Source organism: Entamoeba invadens (genome assembly GCF_000330505.1).
Source record: "Entamoeba invadens IP1 unplaced genomic scaffold scaff_1105074724939, whole genome shotgun sequence".
NCBI lineage: Eukaryota > Evosea > Mastigamoebida > Endamoebidae > Entamoeba > Entamoeba invadens.
Genome location: NW_004440180.1, coordinates 287,339 through 305,755, shown reverse-complemented (window position 1 = coordinate 305,755; position 18,417 = coordinate 287,339). Strand labels below are relative to the sequence as shown.

Below are 18,417 nucleotides of genomic sequence, written 5' to 3'. Positions count from 1 at the left end.
CACTTCCATTTCTGTTAACATATTTTTCTGCCAATTTTAGATGACATACCGCCATATTTCTCGTTATCAATCACTGTGTTTTTGGAACTCCAAAAAAATCAGCTTTTCTTTGAGCTGAAATTTTTGGTATTCCATTGTCTTGAGAATTAACATTTTCAATTGTTCAAACAAATAAGTACAACTCAATAATGCTTGAAAATTTTCAAGAACAATAGATAGAAGTTTATCTGTATGTTGTCTTCTTTTGTAAATTTTGATTGCTTCAACGTTGAGTTTTTTTGAAGCCAGCCTTCTTAAGGGTTTAGACTTTAAAGGTTTCATTTGTTTTTTTTAGTTTTTTAATTATGATAATCAACAATAGTTTTAAACAAATGCAAAAATACAAAGTGTACTAAAAAACCACTTTTCTCTTCCATTTCATTTTTTCTATTTTTTGTGGTTTTAAATGATAAAATTATAACAAAAAGTTTAAATGTTGTTTTTTCTTCAGACAAAAATACCTTATCAAACAGTACCATACCGGATATTATATCGTTATTGATAATTTATTATTAAACAATAAAGCTGTTTTAATCAATAATGTTTTAATAATTTTAATAAAATTAATTATTATTCAATTTAACAAATTATTCACAAAAAATAAAAAAACCAAAAATTGTTTCGTTGAACAACAACTTGATTATCTATAATACTAATAGTTTATCACAGATGCCACTGAAACAAACTATGATCAAGTCCTCATTCATAACACTTGTGTATGTCTTTTATTAATTTTAATTGACTTTTGATAAAAACATCAAAAAACGAACTTTAAAAAATAATATAAGTTCGTTTTTTATATTGAATATACACAGTTGAGTTTAGAAATCTTAATATTCAAATGATTCATTTAATATAATAAGACAATTGACAGAAAAATAATTGTACAGTCAACACGGTATATCAAAGATAAGATGGTACGTATTGTGCTCTATTTTTACGAACATTAAATGAATAAACCAAGTTCAATAATTATCAACTGTTAATAAAACTATAAAAACTATATTTTACTATTTATGACAAAACAAAGATAAATAACAACATTGTCAATAACAAAAATCAATTTCAGAATAACGATTCGAATTTAATCAATAAAAAAATCATTTATGAAAATATCTTCGTAAAGAAAAGTCAAAAAGAACAAAACAGAACAAAAAGTCCTTTGTATTGAATTTTCCAAAACAATCATTTTTCAAAGTGAATCTTTTGTGTAAATAAATTGTTTTAAAAGCCGTACGACAATTTTATGGTGGTCGACCATTTTGTGATGCACTTTATATGTTTTTTTATTATAATTATACTATAAACAAAGATGCACTGACACGTCAAAGTTGCACGGTTTTAAGAATAACTTTAGACGATATATTTCACAGTTTTTACTTCGAAATTAAACATTTTGTGATAAAATTTCGATTATTTTTAATTTGTTTATAATCGTTTTTTTGTGAATTTATGGAATAAAAAATAAAACTTTTAGTGTTAATTTTTAATTTGGACAATTTTCACGGACTGTGATTCACATTTCAAGACCAACCTATTCTTCTTTTTGGCTTTATAATTTTCAGTTGTTTAGCAATTTTGTTTTTTGTTATTTTTAACACACTTTTTTAAAAAAAGAACAAAAAAAAATAAAATACAAACTGTATTTTTGAAAAACCACTTTATTTTTATTATAAATTATAATACTGTAATTATAATTTATAGTAAAAACCCAATATCGTTAAATAGAAAACAGACTTTATAAAGTACACATAAACATGATTTAGATAGCATAAAATTTTTGTTGTAATTTTTAAAAATTTGTTCTTGTGGCACCAGGTTATTTTCGCTTCACGAAACGAAAAGCCCCAAATTGGCCAGTTGTATCATTTTGAATTTAGTTACAGAAGTTCCCCCAAGAGTGATATGTCCAACCTTGGAACATTTTTGAATTAAAATATTAACACCATTATCTGTGATTGATGTACACATTCTCAATTCAATTTGTGATAAAAATGGGCAGTATGCACCAATGTTTCTCAATAAATCATCCGAGCAATTTTGTGAGAAATTCAATTTCAGTGTATTCAAACATTGCGCTTGTTGTACAAAAATGTATGCTCGACTGATCTCTATTCCCTGAATCGCAAAATTCGAAAGTCTTTGCAATGAATTTGCTATTTTCCTAATTCCATCTTCTCCAATTGCAACATCAAACGAAATATCAAGATATTGCAAACTCTTCATATTAGCTAAAATGTCGGCAGCTCCTTGATTTAAATTAAGACATCCTGAAACGTCCAAATGAGAGATCTGGGGACATGACACACAGATCTGTGACAATACTAGATTAGTGACACCTCTGTTATTTCCAAGAAACACAGCCGACAGTTCCCTACAATTACCAACAAATTTTATCCATGAATTTTCTGTGATTAAGTCATTGTTCGCTGCGTAAAACGATTTTAATGCGTTCGAATTGAGCGAAAGAACAGCAAGTGATAACGTTGACAATGTTGGTGACGAAGACAGATTAATTGAAATTAAATCTGTGCCCCTGGACTTAAAAAGAGTTGCGAGTGCATTGTCTGATATTTTTGTGCATCGTTTTAGTGACAAAGAAAGTGGATGGATTTTCATTCCTGGTGTATGTAAACTTCTCCGAATTGTTTCATTGTAAACAATTGTTTCTTTTATAAATTCTTCAAGTGCATTATCAGCAATCAACGTGTCGTCCAATATCAAAGTACTGATTTGTGGAGCTGATGTTAAAATTGTTGATATAAATTCATTCGAAAATTGCACACAAGCCGCTATATTCAGATATTTCAAGTTCTCGAGCCATCGAAACAAATTGCTTCGAAACATTGGGTGGTAAGTTTCCATTATAATATCTCCATTCATACCAAAACATCCTGCCAAATTTAAATATTTCAGTTTGAACTGTGAGTCAAAAAGTTGTGCTAAAGTCAGTGGTCCTGCTCTTGAACATCCAGATAAATTTATGTGTTCCACATTTGCACTTAGTCGTTGTACACATTTTTGTATAGCCAAATCACTCAATCTTCCATTTCCAAACGACACAAAAGCAAGTTTGGGGTTGTTTTTTGAAATTTTTTCAAGTGCAAAGTCGTCGAGGTTTTGACATCCAAAAATTTCAATTTCTTTTAAGTTGTGTAATGCACAAAAAGATTGGAAATTCAAATTCAAGTGATTTCCTTTGAAACTTTGAAGTGTGTGGATGTTCTTTAATTCTGAGATACTTTTGTCTGTTATTTTTGGACAATTTGAGACACTAAGAATTTCAAGAGGAGGGCGAATAGATATTAAGTTAAAAAGACAGTTATCATCAAAGGCAACACAACTGTCAGTATTGAGAAATCTGAGATACTTAAATGATGTAAACATCACTGCCAAAGATTCTGGCGCTGAACAGTTCGCGTTTGAAATATCAAGTGTAGTGATTTGTGCGTTTTGGCACAACTGAAATATATTTAAACATGTCACCTTTGTGAGTAAATGTGTCGAGTGAATATCAAAATTTGTTAGTCTTGTTCCTCCAACAAAAATTCGAAAAAGTACCAAATTCAAATCTTGTTCAGTCGCATTTGGATTATTTGATACTCTTTGAATTAGTCTTGTTGCCAATATAGGAGGAAGTGTTATTGGGGTATGTGGTTGGTTCATTGCAAAGTCGCCAGCAAATCGCTCAACTGAGTCTAAAACGATTTCTGTTAAACTTGGAATGAGTGATGTAGTGCTTTGCGATAACAAAAAAGGTCGTGATGGAAAATTCAAAGAAGATTGCTTCGCACGTGAAGTATTAAATAATGAGAAGGATGAAGGTTCTGTCTCCATCATTTAAATAAAGATTTTTTCGTTTGAATCAATCGAAAGAAAATTGAAAGAACAAACAAAAAAGTTAATAGAAAAAGTCTATAACTTTTCTTATTTATTTTTTAATTGAATTTTCATTGTTTTTTGTACAAATAATTTATTGTTTATTTCGGGTTTTTACTACCACAAATTGATAATTATTTTATTAAATAAGAATTTTCAATTGAGAAAAAAAACAGAGTTACTAAAACGTGATTATATTTGAAACGATTTAATAATATATAATTTATTATATTATATTATTTATGTTTTATTTTCAATCGCGTTTTTTTGAATTTTGATTATTAGATAGATAAATAAACAATCAATTTTTTAAATTTTCTTTTATTTAGATTTTTAATCACAACGTTAATAATTAGATAATTTAATTATTATCAATAATAATTAAAACGAACAAATTGTTATGGACAAAATATTTTAATAAAAAGTGAACCTATTCAATACTATAATTATATTTAATATTTAATTTTATTAAAATTACAATAAAAAACTTGATTATGGTCAATATTAATAATTTTAGTAATTAAAATGAATAACATAAAGTTATATAAAAAAACATTTTTAACTTTTAATTATTTTTCAAATACTTAGTTGTTTATAATATCTGCTTTTTTGTTGCTATTCATGTATGAATTAAAAAACCAGTATACTTTAAAACTTTAAGTAAGTTCGACAAAAGCTTAAATGATTTTATTGAATCTTAAATCTTTTTTATAATTAGATCTCAAAACAAATTGAAAGTTACTCAATAAGATGATAAAATATTCAATTAAATGAAAATTATAAAAGGTGAATGCTATGTGATTGTGTAGTTACGAAGTAAATTGATTTATAATGTGTGTAATATTCTAAATTTACTAATGATTATAAAAATTCATTTGTTTTTCATAATAAAGCATTTTTAAAAATGGGAAACAATACCTCACAAACCACAAATAATCACAAAGACTAATCTATTTATGTTTTTGGTTCACCACACAGCGGTAAACAAACGCTGATTGATAGATTATCCACTGGCACGCTCCCTGATGGGAATAAATACATTTCTGTACCTTTCCCAGATACTACAGTGAACTTTGCGTTAATAAAAGTGACTGAATTTGAAGAAATTGCTTTGAACCAAGCATGGATAGAACCCGGGATTATAGTCGTGTTTGTAGTAGACAAATCTTACAAATATTCTTACAAATATTCTACTAAATTAATGGAACAGATAAAAAATAAAAAATTGGATGGTGTATACGTTGTATTTACCAAGCCTTATATGCCCCAAGAAGTCACTGATGAGGATGTTGATTATTTCAAAAATTCCATTTCTCAAAAGAATAATTTCGTGTTTGATATCTCAGAAGTCAAAATACGTTTTACAGATGATTTTGTTGATACCTTGAATGACCTCACAAAAACTGACAGACACCCAAAACCTTTACCAATGATGAAATAATTCTTAACAATTATTTAGTTTTAGTATACAAAATAAATATAAAACTTTAAAAATCTTCAAACAAAATAATATGAAATGTATAATAACGAATTAATTAAAAAAATCAACAAGCATTTACAACAATAATTATTGTTAATATGCTATAATATTAACATTTTATGGTTTTATATTAACTTAATACAAAAAGGTGATCTGTTCGATATACAATAAAATATACCAATAGTGGTACCTGTAAAGAGCTAGTTTTTTTTCAAGAACGAGCATTTTTGATACTAAAACCAAAAAGGAGTTTTCTATCGAGAAGTATTTTAAGGTTTGACTGAATACCACTTTTTTATATATAAAAACTATATCAATAATGTACACATTTTACAACCGTCATTTTATTTTTTAAAATAGAATTAAAACCACTTAGTGTTTTTTAATCAAAGTTACTGCTCAAAGATAATAAATAATACACTAACTTATTAAAGGTACTTTTAAAAACATTGTTATTTTAAGAATATGGCATTTACCTTAATCATTTAATGATCAACACAAACAAAAAGACTAAAACTTTTTATAAAACTAGTGTTGATGATAGCATTTTAGCAAACACTTCAACGCCTTAATGTTTATTCATCCAAATAAGATTTAGCAAACATATTTTTTCATTATTAAACACAATTTTATATCAAAAAAATGAAATTTAAAACAAATTTTGTATTTAAAATGAATACCGAAAATCAAATTAATAACACAACAACAATCGTCGTGATAATTCGCACCAAACATTCAACACCATCACTACTTTCTTCTTTTTCAATGTATACACATGGTGCCAATTCATTTAACTCTGTATTAATTTGGGTATTGAACAAGTCAAGCGACCACTTTTCACCCGTCACGACATCACCAAAATACAAATCATAATTTCCCTTCTCTGTGGTGCACAACGCAATTCTATTACTTCCATCTCCAAAAGCAGCTGCGTCTGAATGGTCTGTATTTTTATCATTCAAACTCAATCTCACACTCTCATCCTTTCCGTCCCACCTTCCAATAAAAAGTTGGTCTGTTCTTTTCTCGTCGTACCAACTTGTAAAAATAAAATGTGTTTTGTTGTATCTTGCAGGGTAATAATCCGTCAAATTCTTATGGTCGTACAGTAAACTTTTTACTTTAGAATTGGTATTCACGGTCCATATACTTGCTTGAGTATCCGCACCACTCGAATATACTATTTGAGTGTCTGTATAATACACTGGTTGAGAAGCTTCAATGGTATTATCGGTTATATCAATTAATTTTCCCGTCTTTCTGTCCAACTCCACAAGATGCCAATTATGCTTAAAAACAAATTTTGATCCATCAAAATTGTAGTGAACGTCTTCATCATAATCATCAGGATTCTGTGAAAGATTGATTGGCAATTTGTCTGAAGTTAGATCGTACTCAAAAATGTTAAAACAGTTGCTTGTAGGGTTTCGACCCATAAACACAAAATTTTTACCATCAGGTGAAATTATACCATTCATTGGGTTGATTACAATATCAGACCATTTCGAACTTAATTCACGAAGAACACCCGATGTGAAATTGTATAACATCATCTGAGAATCGTTTGCCTCATATTTGGTGTAGTGATGATATATCATAAATCCTCTTAACGAAAATGGGGTTGTCGATAATGTAAAGGAGAAGAAAAATAGCAAAAAATTCAACTTCATTTCGATTAGAATATTAAAATAGATCCATATTACTTTTCTTGAAAATAAAGATTTTTGGATTATTTAAATTATAATAAAGTAATAATTTATTTTAATATTTTATTATATTTATTTTTGGTTTATAAAATCATAATATAATTATAATTTAAAATAACAATAATTTTTTTTAGAATTAAATTTTTTTTAATTTGTAGTTGAAAAAACCGACAACTTTTCATGTCAATTAAATAAAAATATTCCTAATATTTAAATAACCTAAAAAATCAAATTCGATGAATTTTTTGGTTTTTCAACTTTTTCTTTTGGTTTTACTTACATTGTCTGGTTGCCCATTAAGTGAGAAAATATCAAATCAAACAAGTGAACAAACTATTACTGAATTTTTTCCTGTTGTTTCCTTTGCAAAGCAAACAAGTCAAAAGGCCACATTAACACCACTATCTTCTTGTACTAAAGGACGCATTACTTTTTATCCAGAATGGGAAAAAGGTGGTTGTTGTAATTATGGTCCACGCACGGACCCCGTTATTTCGGGTTATATGTTTGGTGGTTCACCAAATTGGGCGTTTTATGACAACTCAAACAAATGTGGGATTTGTTATGAAATGGTTGGACCTTTAGGAACTTTACGTTTTCGTGTCGACAACTCTTGTCCTGCTGATGAATACAACATCCCGTGTGATGGTTCTATGATTCACTTTGATTTATCTGCAAATGCGTTTCCATATGTTGCATCTGGAGGAATTGCAAATGTAACTTTTAGAATGGTTGCCTGTGATTACAATGGAAATATCAAAATCAAAACATTTAATGGGTCTTCAATATGGTGGTTTGCAGTTGTAGTCTCTGAGCATACATTGGGGTTGAAAAGTGTTTTTCTCAAAGATTCAATGAAACAAGATTATTTGCCGATGAATCGAAGTAAATACAATGTTTGGTCTTATCATGTGACAGACAACGTCAAATTGGAATTTCCAGTTTTCTTAAAAATGTATTCTATTAACAATGATTTTGTGACAGCAACAATTCAAACTCCACAAGAAAACATCATGACCGTAGCTGACGGAAATTTTGTAATTCCAAAAGATCAATTTTTTGATGTTGAAAAGTTGTATAAAACATCGAAACCCGAAAATGCTAACGAGTGTTGTACTTTGTGGGACGATTATTCAATTTTGTATAAAGATGGATTTGTTGGTGTTTACAACGACTGGTCATACAAATCCAAAGAAAATGTTTATTCGACTGACTCACCAAAAGAAGGCAAATATTGTTTGGAAATGATTATGGAATCATATGGTGGTCTTCAAATTGGCGCATCATTTCCTGCAAGGGCTGATCAATATGGTGCACTTCAGTTTTATATCCGAAGTAGTTTTGATAGTGAAAGTAGTTTGTATATTAAAGCACTCAGAACAGAGGCAGAGCCCATTTTTTAAGTATTAAAAAGAATGAGTGGAAATATTTCAAAATACCATTCAGTCAGCTCAACTTGACTGATAATAAATTTTGGGGGTTCTTAGCAGTCAATAAAAATTCTTCGACAAATAGTTATTGGTTTGATGATATTACACTTGCTAAAAATGAAAATGCACCATCTGCTGCAATGTGTTGGGATGAGAAGGAAATTGTCACAATATCTGGCAATTAGCAGTGCTAAAATTGTGTTATTATTATTGGTAACATTGGTGTTGTAATAATAATAAATTAAACTTTATGTTTTAATTTCATACATTAAATTTAATCAATAAATTAAAAACTTGTGATTATTTAAAATTGATATACAAATTTGATTGACAATTATTACTTATTATATTTAAGACTAAATATATTATTTATTAATTCATATAAGTATTATTAAAATGCAAAGTGATGTGGAAATTGCTTACTTATAAATAAGTAAATTTATTACTCGGTCGTACTAAATTTACAATTTACAAAAAGTTGGAATTAAACTTTGAACATCGTTTTTGAATAATACAGTGGTATATAAAATGAATACTTTTAATTACCATTATCCATTTTGTTTTTGATAGAATTGTTAAATGTAAAAACGTTAAAACAAGTTAATGATGGATAAAATAATGATATAATATTTGTATCATTGATTTTATATATATAAACACGACATTGTATTTTAACCAAAGTTAAATTATGTTTAATTTTAACAAACAATAAATTGCACCACATTTTAATTTATTTGTTTTTAACAACTCATAATTTCTTTGTATTTTTCTGAAACCCCTCTCATCCATTTGTAACCTACATATAATTTACCAAAAGTGTCGAATTTAAGTTCTTCTTTTTTCCATGTTGCAGACTTATGTTCAATTAACAATTTTGCCTTTCCAATTTCTTTTATTTCTCCATGTTTATCTTTAGAAACGAGTATAAATTCAATTACTTCTCCAATTTTACATTTAAATCTATACCCCGCAATGAAGTATGAACTTGGATAAAAATTGTTAAACGCAGTGTTCTTTTTCTTTCTGCTACTCGTTTTAAATTCTATACAAAATTGCATTTTTTGGTCGTGGTTTGGGTTGAAATGTTCGAATGAAATATCCTCCACGTTGTACACATTCAAACACAACTTCTTGTTTTCCGAAATACCAAAATCGTCGTCTTGTGGTATTTGTTTTAAATCAGAGTATTTATAGACACTTTTGACGCATTTAATTTTCATATAAAGAGATCCAAATTCTTTTATTGGAATGTTTTCATTCTCTTCACTTTCATTTTCTCGATAGTCTGGGACAACAAACGTTCCAACATATTTACCAATTCCATCCACAATTTGTTGTGTAAGAATTTCAAATATAATTTTGTCGTTTGGTTTACATTTTACAACAAACCATGTTGGTAATGTAACAAATGATCCAGTGCCAATTATAAACGGGTTTGATGAAATCTCAAACTTTCCTTCGATTTTTAACTTTAAAATGGCATTTTTGATGAATAAATTGGTGCTTGTAGCAAATTCGTTAAACATCAACACGCATTCTGTCGACGAAGTTGTTAGCTCTTTGGGATGTGGAACACCTTCAGTAACACATTGAATGTTTATAGACAACAAACCACCTTCATCAATTGTAAGAACATCGTAAATACGTTCATTTTTTTCCATCTCGGGAATCACCAAAACAGCTATACCAAGTGGTTTGTCCTTCGTAAATGTATTGTTATCCCAAACTTCAAAAACAACTTCTTCCCCAAATTCCGCTTTAATTTGAAACGTTTGATTCCACCGCGGGTTTAGCGTCTTCGATATTATTTTACTTTTTTGTGTTTTTGTTTTTGACGTGTGAAATTTGATGTATGGATCAGATGACTGTGAAGATTTATCTGCTATTGAAAGTGAATGGGCGTCCATGATTTGGAGGTTGAACAAAGTAGACATCGTTTATAACTACTTAGTTTTATTTTTTAACCATCTGTTTTATAAAACAAATGTTTTATTATTATAATTGTCTACATAGTTCTATATGTTTTATTTTGAAATGTTTTTTATATTGGTTTAATTTTTATTATTGTTATTAATAAAACTTTTAAAAGTATTGAAATGTTTAAATTATATGTTATGATCGAATTAAGATTAAAATGCTTAAAATCAAACAATTATTATTTAATAAACTTTTAAATTTGTTTAGCAATTTAAATTTTGGAAAACAAAATTAACCAAAGTTGTTAAAAATTTGTAAATGCACCAACCAAAAATATGAAAGCAAAAACCACACCAACCAAAGCGCCAATCCCATTCAACAATAAGCTCATTTCCGCGTCGTCGTCATTATCCAGTGTATCAAAATACATTGGAAACTTTCGACTAATGGGGAGGTAACTAAGTGTAACAATAGTAACTGCCGACAAAAACATTTTGAGCGCATAAAGAAAAGTATCCCCTCGAGTCAATTCTCCAAAAGAATTGTGATATGAGAAAGTGATCAATGAGAATGGAATAATGATAAATACAATTGAAGCCATAAACATCACTTTTTTCGAGTGGTTTAATTTTTCTTGTGAATTAACTGCATGGGAAATTCCATAGTTAAACACTAACATGAAAAAGAACATCGCCTTTGTGTTATTAAATTGTCCTCATCTTATGCAATTTTGGTGTTTGCTTTAATCAAAAAACAAACGAAACCTAAAACCCCGATAAAAAAGAAAACAAGACTTGTGAAATATATCGTAAACACGACAAACTCGGCAAACATTTTTATTTATTTTTTAGTTTTTTTGAAGGAAAAATTTATTTTATCATTTTTTTCTTCTTAGTTCAAAAATTGAAAAACAATTTTGGATGTTTGATAATCTTATTTTAAAAATTAAATAATATAAAATAAATAGATTTCAAATAATTTTAATTTGAATCTCAAAAGACAAATTGTTGAGTTTAAATATTATTTGAATCGTGTTGATGTTGATAATTAGATGATCACGAAAGATATTCAATCAAAATTGTAAGTTAAAATGTGGTCAATATGTACAACAATCATTAATTGATTAATATAAATGAATAATGAATCAGAACAATATTATATAATTAATGGATTAAAAATATGCAAAATGATTAACCGTTAATTAATTGACCCGTTTTATTATTTTTTATCTATTTTAAAAATGGACTAATTTAAAAACAAGAGAATTATTTTAATTGTCAATGGTCCAAAAGTTATTAAATTGTGATTAAGAATAGATAAAGTTGAAAGATTGACTTGTTTTAAAAATAACATTAAATTAAAAAACATGATTTCGTTTTTTTTCATATATCAGGGGTTTCATTTAATAAAAAAAATTGATATATATAATGTAATTAAATCATTCCTTTATATTTTTTACCCATAAACAAAAAAACAATTATTATAATAAGTTATTATAAAAATAATTAAAATAATAAAAAAAAATATGAAGCTCATATTAATAATTAATTATGATATTGTATTAATTTACTATAATTAAGATAAATTAATTATTTCATAAAATTATCAAGTAAAGTAAATTGTACTATACATTTTGACTTTAATAAAATACCAAAAATGATATTAACTAAATTATAAATATTACTATTTAAATTATTAAACAAAACAATTATGTATAATTAATTTTAGTAACTAAATGATAAATCGAATATTTCAAAATTTGAAATAATTAAACAACAAAAACATTTATATCTTAAATTACATAAAAAGTTTTCCAATATATTTTATGATAAAATAATTAAAACGGATTGAATAAACCCCAATTTTTCAATATTCCAAGAAAAATCTTTCCATAAGTAAATTATTACAGAAAACTTGTGTTTTTTATTGACACATTTTAATCATAGTTGATTTTTGGGATAATAAGAAAATAGAGTGATATTATATAAATAACTGTTGAAAGAATCAACAAGTAATTTAAACTGTCTAACCTAAAAAATCAATACTTGATGGAGAAAACATGTTTTTTCATGATATTACTTGTTTTCTTCATCGCTGATGGAAGTCAAATAATATGCCCACCCGGATGCAATGGTAGTTGTGTAAGTAATTACACTTGTATGAATTCATGTCATGTAGAATATGATAATGATCATTCTTGTTTACATTGTGCAATTACAGATTTACTACATCTTGAAAGCCCAATTTACATATCCGACAACTATGTGTGCAAAAAGTCGACAAATCGAATAAAATTGGACAAGAAAATTCCTGATGATAAATACATTACCGAACTTGATTTAAACACACCGTTCGAATTCGAAATTAACGAAAATTCGGTTGTCGACACGTCGTTTTGTTTGAGCAATCAACGATTTAAATACGGACGTTGGTTTAAATTCAACATGAAAAAAATCACATTAGATCAGTTAGTCATAACAATTCAAAAATTAAACAAGTGCGACAATGTCTTAAACATTGATGTCACAAATTCACAGCCCGACTTCATAACGATAAAGTGCTTATCACACTCTGCAATGAACTCGTCATATAATGGTCGAGAAGTGAGAATTCCAAACGACTCGCCATACCCCTTAGAACCTTCTCGGACATACTATTATTACTTTTTTGTGTCTGTTACCAATTTTTGTAATATGCAAATCCAATTGAATATTTCGTCTGCGTCGGGGAGACTCTTAAAGACGTTTTTGACTATTGATCAGAACATTGCAAATGATTTAATCAAAAATTTGGGAACTCCAAAAGCACTTTATTTCCCTATTCAAAGTCAAGGGTATTTTTCACATCCCGTTTGTATGAACTCTTCAGTGTACAAAGTTCTCCACTTCGAAGTTAATTTTAATGGAAATTATTCGTTACTATTCGACGCAAGAAAAATGAATCGAGTTCAGTATCTTCAAGAAATTGTAATAAGAAAAAACGCTGATGGTGAAGATGAACCTCGTTGTGTTGATATGTGGACGGGTGAAAGAATTGGTGTGCTTGCAAGTTCTGAAAAGGAAGGTGTTGTTGTAAAAATAGATGGTAAGAACGAGAGCAGAATTTTCAGTATATTCACACAAGACCAAGACTATGATGTCGAAATCGATCTCTATGCTATTTGCCCAGATAATTGTGGATTTGAAGAACATCGAGGAAGGTGTTTAATATCACAGAAAAAATGTGTGTGTTCACCTGGATATGGGGGGTTTGTTTTCAATACATTATGTTTGATAATAATTATTTATTATTATTTAATAATAATAATAAATAATTATTATTATTAAACTCAAACTTATGAAAAGAGATGACTGTCACTTGGTGTGTTATTACAATCGAATTTGGCAAGTCAACAACACTGATTTGTGTTATTACAATGCGCCAGGGTGTGATCAATACTGTCGTTGTGAATCAAACTTGATATTAAAAAATCACTTTTGTATCACACCAGAGTGTTTATCTGGCGGTACAGCACCATCAGATGAATGTATAGCATTTACAGAAGCTTGTCTTGAAAATTGTCAATGTTTAGTACGTGGTGGATTTGTGGGAACTTCCGAGAAGCTGTGTCGTGCAAAGTTGTGTGGAAATGGGAGAATAGACAAATTGTATGATTCAAGTGATAGGTATATCAGAACAGAAGAAGTTTGTTACTTGTTGTATTCAAAAACACAACGATTTATCGATTTAATGAATAACATTAACATTACAAATGTTAAGAGTAAATTTTCTTTAAATAAATTGAATTGTTTTGATCTAAATATACACAATTTAATCGCTGTGTTTTACTTTAATATTTTACGTCATTTTTGAAATTTTAAATAGATTATTTATACAAAATTATATTTATTATTTAGTGTGACAATGGAACCAACTGTAATCAATACTGTCGCTGTGACAAAGGGTTTTATACAAACCCTGCAGATCCCCTGTCTTGCGTGAAAAAACAAATTTCTCTGGGTGAACTGATTGGTATAGTAACGGGAAGTGTAATGATGTTTGTGGTCATTGTGATAATAATTTCAACGACAATTTTCTATGTTTCAAGTCACAAAAAAATTGATATCAACACATTCAAATTACAACAACCGATGTATCATTTCTACATTTCAGGCTCTTTAAAACGTGTGCCTTCAAAGAAGTCAAAGTATTGGATGGAATCCTTAGATTTAGATTTCGGTACTGATAACAATGTATGTGAAATTGGAGAGACGCGGTATCAAGAAATTCGAGCTAAAAATTATAGTAAAAAACACATGATGATCATTTTTCACACGCCCAACACAAAGAAATTTGTTTTTCACTTTGAACCGCAGGTGCTACACTTCTCTCCATATACAAAATCCAAAACAACGACAGTGTATATGACTCTCTTTTGTACAACTCAGATACGTGATATGAATATTCCATATACAATTTGGGTATCTGACTCGAAGAGTGTTTTGTGTGAAATCAAAGAACTTTTGAAGAACAAAAGCTTTGAAACGTGGTCTGACGATGATGAGAAAAAGATGTTACTTTTAAAACGTAAAGTTAAGAGTCATTTGCACTACAATTTGACTATAAAAACAGACGCGATTTCTTCGACTCAACTTGATTTGGATGAGTTGGACATGTCTGAAAAACCGATAGCAAGAGGTCCCACAAGCGATGTTTATATCGGCGTTTACAGAAGTGTTCCTGTTGCTATAAAACAATTTCGTTGGGACGATTTAACCGATGAAGAAATTGAATCTCTTAAAACGCTTATTATTAATGAATGCAAAACGATGAGTAAATTGAGAAACCCGTTTATAGCGAATTACATGGGATCTGTTACATACGTACCACAGGTATTGAAGGTCATCCAATTCTTTGTTTTAGGTTCTTTAACAGATTACCTCCGAAAGGAAAACGAGTTTTATATTCGATTTCCATATAAACTAAAAATTGCGATGTTGTATGACATTTCTCGAGGAATGCAATTTCTTCATGAGAACCTTATTATGCACTTGGACTTAAAACCAAACAATTTGTTAGTAAATTCACTGGACTTTAATAGCGCCTGTTCGATTAAAATTGTGGATTTTGGGACGTCTTTGTTCACCAAAAAATTGTTAAAAACCGGAAAAAATAAAGAGTTATACTCCCCAATATATGAGGCGCCTGAAACATTTAACGATATATACACTTTTGCTTCTGATGTGTTTTCTTTTGGAATAACCGCGTGGGAAATTTTTTATCAGGAACAACCATATAAAGAGTTTAAAAACATTTTGGATATCGTTAAACAAGTACAAATGGGAAAGAGACTTGAAATTGATGGAAATATGCCAAAATTGTATCGAAAAGTGGTGAATGACTGTTGGCAAAATGACCCATTTAATAGACCAAACTTCGAATGTATAACAAAAATGATAGTCGCTATGAACGAAGACACAAATAACTACTGTGAGTTGGATAATTGCAAATTCGACAAGAAAACGGAGGAGTTGATTATTACAAGAACCGAAAGAATGAAACGTATGCTCCACCTGGAAGACAAAGAGTGACATGTTTTATTATTTTGTAATAGTTATTTATTTATTTGTTAGTTGAGTTGTAATTCAATCATTTAAAACTTTAATTAACCCCATATTGATATATCCAAGTTTTGCAAAAATAATTAATAAGCAACAATAATTATTTTTGGTGAGGCTTTGTTTTGAACATGACTAAGTTTAATAAATAGTGACTGTAAACAAACAATGAAATAAAAATTCGATATTATTTTTTTTCAATTCATTTGCAGTTAAAAACATTGGAACACTCTTAATAAGTGTATCACTCATTGATAACGATAATAAATGTATTATTCTTATTATAAAAAATGTTGGTCATATCTTTTAACAAAAGATAGACAAAACAAAACAGTAATAATCTTAATGTTCAAAATTGTTAAACAACTGTATTATTATCAAGTCAATGTAATCACACGAGTGGTTACAACAATCAATTGTTTGAAATTTATTTTAAGATATCAGAGTCTAAAACAGGCGATAAAAAACAAATGTTTTTAATATAAAAAACTTGTCTCAACAATTAATAAATTTAAAAACGATTTTAAAAATACAAATTTTTATTGATTAAAAATATTTTTTTTTAATTTGGACTTTGATGTCGATATCTAATTCAATCACGAAATCAACGTAAATGACAAGTCCAATAATAAATCGGAATGTTTTTTAAAATTAAAAAAAGTGTCAGAAGGTAATAAACAATGTTATCAACTTGATTTTATCAAATTCAACAGAAAAAATTATTGTTCTCGTCATTTTAGCTATTAAAAATATCACCTTTGGGAAAAGTGTCAATAATGATGAAAGTCTTTTAAATGTAACCACCATAACAATGGATTAGTCTTTAAACAAAGTAGAAAACCAAATAAATTTAAATGAAAAAATAAATACTATTGTTTATATGACCATATTTTATGCAGTATATATAGACTCTTTTCAATTGATTATAACAATTTTATCTAAATGTTTTTTTAATTAAGAGACCAAAAACACAAAATAGTGGATTTGACTTGAAATCATATTGTTGCATTAAAGATAACAGTCTTCAAATTCATAAAAATAACACAGTAATATCAAGGTGTAAAAATGGTAGGAATTAATTGGCCCAAGTCATAAACGATTAAGATGTATGATTGTTAGTTCATTCATTTTTAAAGATTTGGGATGTATTCCAAATAAAAAGGAATACAGTGTATTTTAGTGTCCAAAACTATATAAACGTTTTTTGGTTGTATTGTATAAATGTATTACTGATACAATTATTCATTGTGGTTTCTGAACTAAAAATCAATTTGAGATAAAATCCATCACTTTGGGTTGTTGGGTATGACAAAAAAACATCAAACTCTTATTAACCCACTCCAACATTGTTATTAATTCCATCAAAATTGACAACCATATGATAAAAAGTAATTTAAACAATATATTTAATGTGCCAATAACCATTAGTAATTATCATATTGATATTGTTAGTTCAAAAAAAGAGGTGTCACTGACACATCTTCTTTGTTAGTGACAAGAAAAAGGTGAGCATTGATGCACTTGACTTTGAAAATGAAAAAATTTAAAAAAGTAAAAATTTATATCAAATGGGTGCTATACAACCAAGACTAAAGTTGGTCATTGTAATTACTCTCCTAATATAGAAATTATTAACGAGATTGAGATCAAGACAATTGTACTAGTAATGAAATTGTATGTTTATCAATTAATTAATGACGTGGGAATTCTTGTTTTGGATTTTGGAATCAAGTTTAACACCAAAAAATGTTGGTTGTGTTAAAACAGCTTTAATAAATTCCACTCTATCTGTTTTATCAATAATTAATTCGAAAAATAATTATTTAATTAAAGACTACAAGGTAACAATATTAAAAATGTTGTATTATCTAAAAAAAGAATATGAATTGTACTAACAAAATTGCACTTGACAACATGACCGAAAAAGTGCCATGCAATAGAAAAAGAAAATATGATAAAAGTGTAAACTGCATTATATACAAATATTTTTTTCGTTTGAAAATTTGATTACAATTTCGCTTCACGGTGATTGTAATAACGCTGTCACACTCCTTCAAGCCAAATTTATGAGAACAAAACAAATATGATAATTACATTTATCTAATTATGTGCAAATACTGAGCGCATTGTCAAAGATATAGCACTTGATGTTGGTGAAAGAAAGTTGAAGATGGTGTGTGAGCTTGTATGTGGGGTATGTCAAGGGATTCATTTGTACCACAATGGGTACATATGTTGAATCAAAAAACAACAATCTCAGAAACAGTTGTATAAATGTTGTTGTATTAAAGGGATTCATGAGGATTGTTAATTTTTCTGAGGATGGTAAATATCTTAAACATAATTTCTTTCAATTTAGATTTTTTTGC

The 18,417-nt window shown here is 28.2% G+C and overlaps 5 protein-coding genes across 5 annotated transcripts; 2 read left to right on the top strand and 3 right to left on the bottom strand.

The window, feature by feature from the left end:
- Window positions 1–1,869: 1,869 nt before the first annotated feature.
- On the bottom strand, window positions 1,870–3,876 carry EIN_419770 (F-box/LRR-repeat protein, putative; the record flags this gene model as incomplete). The annotated part of the gene is made up of 1 exon (XM_004254751.1): window positions 1,870–3,876. The coding sequence occupies one exon, from the start codon at window positions 3,874–3,876 to the stop codon at window positions 1,870–1,872; it is 2,007 nt and encodes a 668-aa protein (XP_004254799.1).
- Window positions 3,877–6,084: 2,208 nt separating this feature from the next.
- Window positions 6,085–6,996, bottom strand: EIN_419760 (hypothetical protein; the record flags this gene model as incomplete). Its single annotated transcript, XM_004254750.1, has 1 exon — window positions 6,085–6,996. One exon carries the CDS (start codon window positions 6,994–6,996, stop codon window positions 6,085–6,087), a length of 912 nt encoding a protein of 303 aa, XP_004254798.1.
- A 344-nt stretch (window positions 6,997–7,340) lies between these two features.
- On the top strand, window positions 7,341–8,719 carry EIN_419750 (hypothetical protein; the record flags this gene model as incomplete). The annotated part of the gene is made up of 2 exons (XM_004254749.1): window positions 7,341–8,460; window positions 8,496–8,719. 2 exons carry the CDS (start codon window positions 7,341–7,343, stop codon window positions 8,717–8,719), a joined length of 1,344 nt encoding a protein of 447 aa, XP_004254797.1.
- Window positions 8,720–9,274: 555 nt separating this feature from the next.
- EIN_419740 (hypothetical protein) lies at window positions 9,275–10,468 on the bottom strand (the record flags this gene model as incomplete). Its single annotated transcript, XM_004254748.1, has 1 exon — window positions 9,275–10,468. One exon carries the CDS (start codon window positions 10,466–10,468, stop codon window positions 9,275–9,277), a length of 1,194 nt encoding a protein of 397 aa, XP_004254796.1.
- A 2,427-nt stretch (window positions 10,469–12,895) lies between these two features.
- On the top strand, window positions 12,896–16,021 carry EIN_419730 (serine-threonine protein kinase, putative; the record flags this gene model as incomplete). The annotated part of the gene is made up of 3 exons (XM_004254747.1): window positions 12,896–13,698; window positions 13,796–14,135; window positions 14,348–16,021. 3 exons carry the CDS (start codon window positions 12,896–12,898, stop codon window positions 16,019–16,021), a joined length of 2,817 nt encoding a protein of 938 aa, XP_004254795.1.
- Between the last annotated feature and the right edge of the window lie 2,396 nt (window positions 16,022–18,417).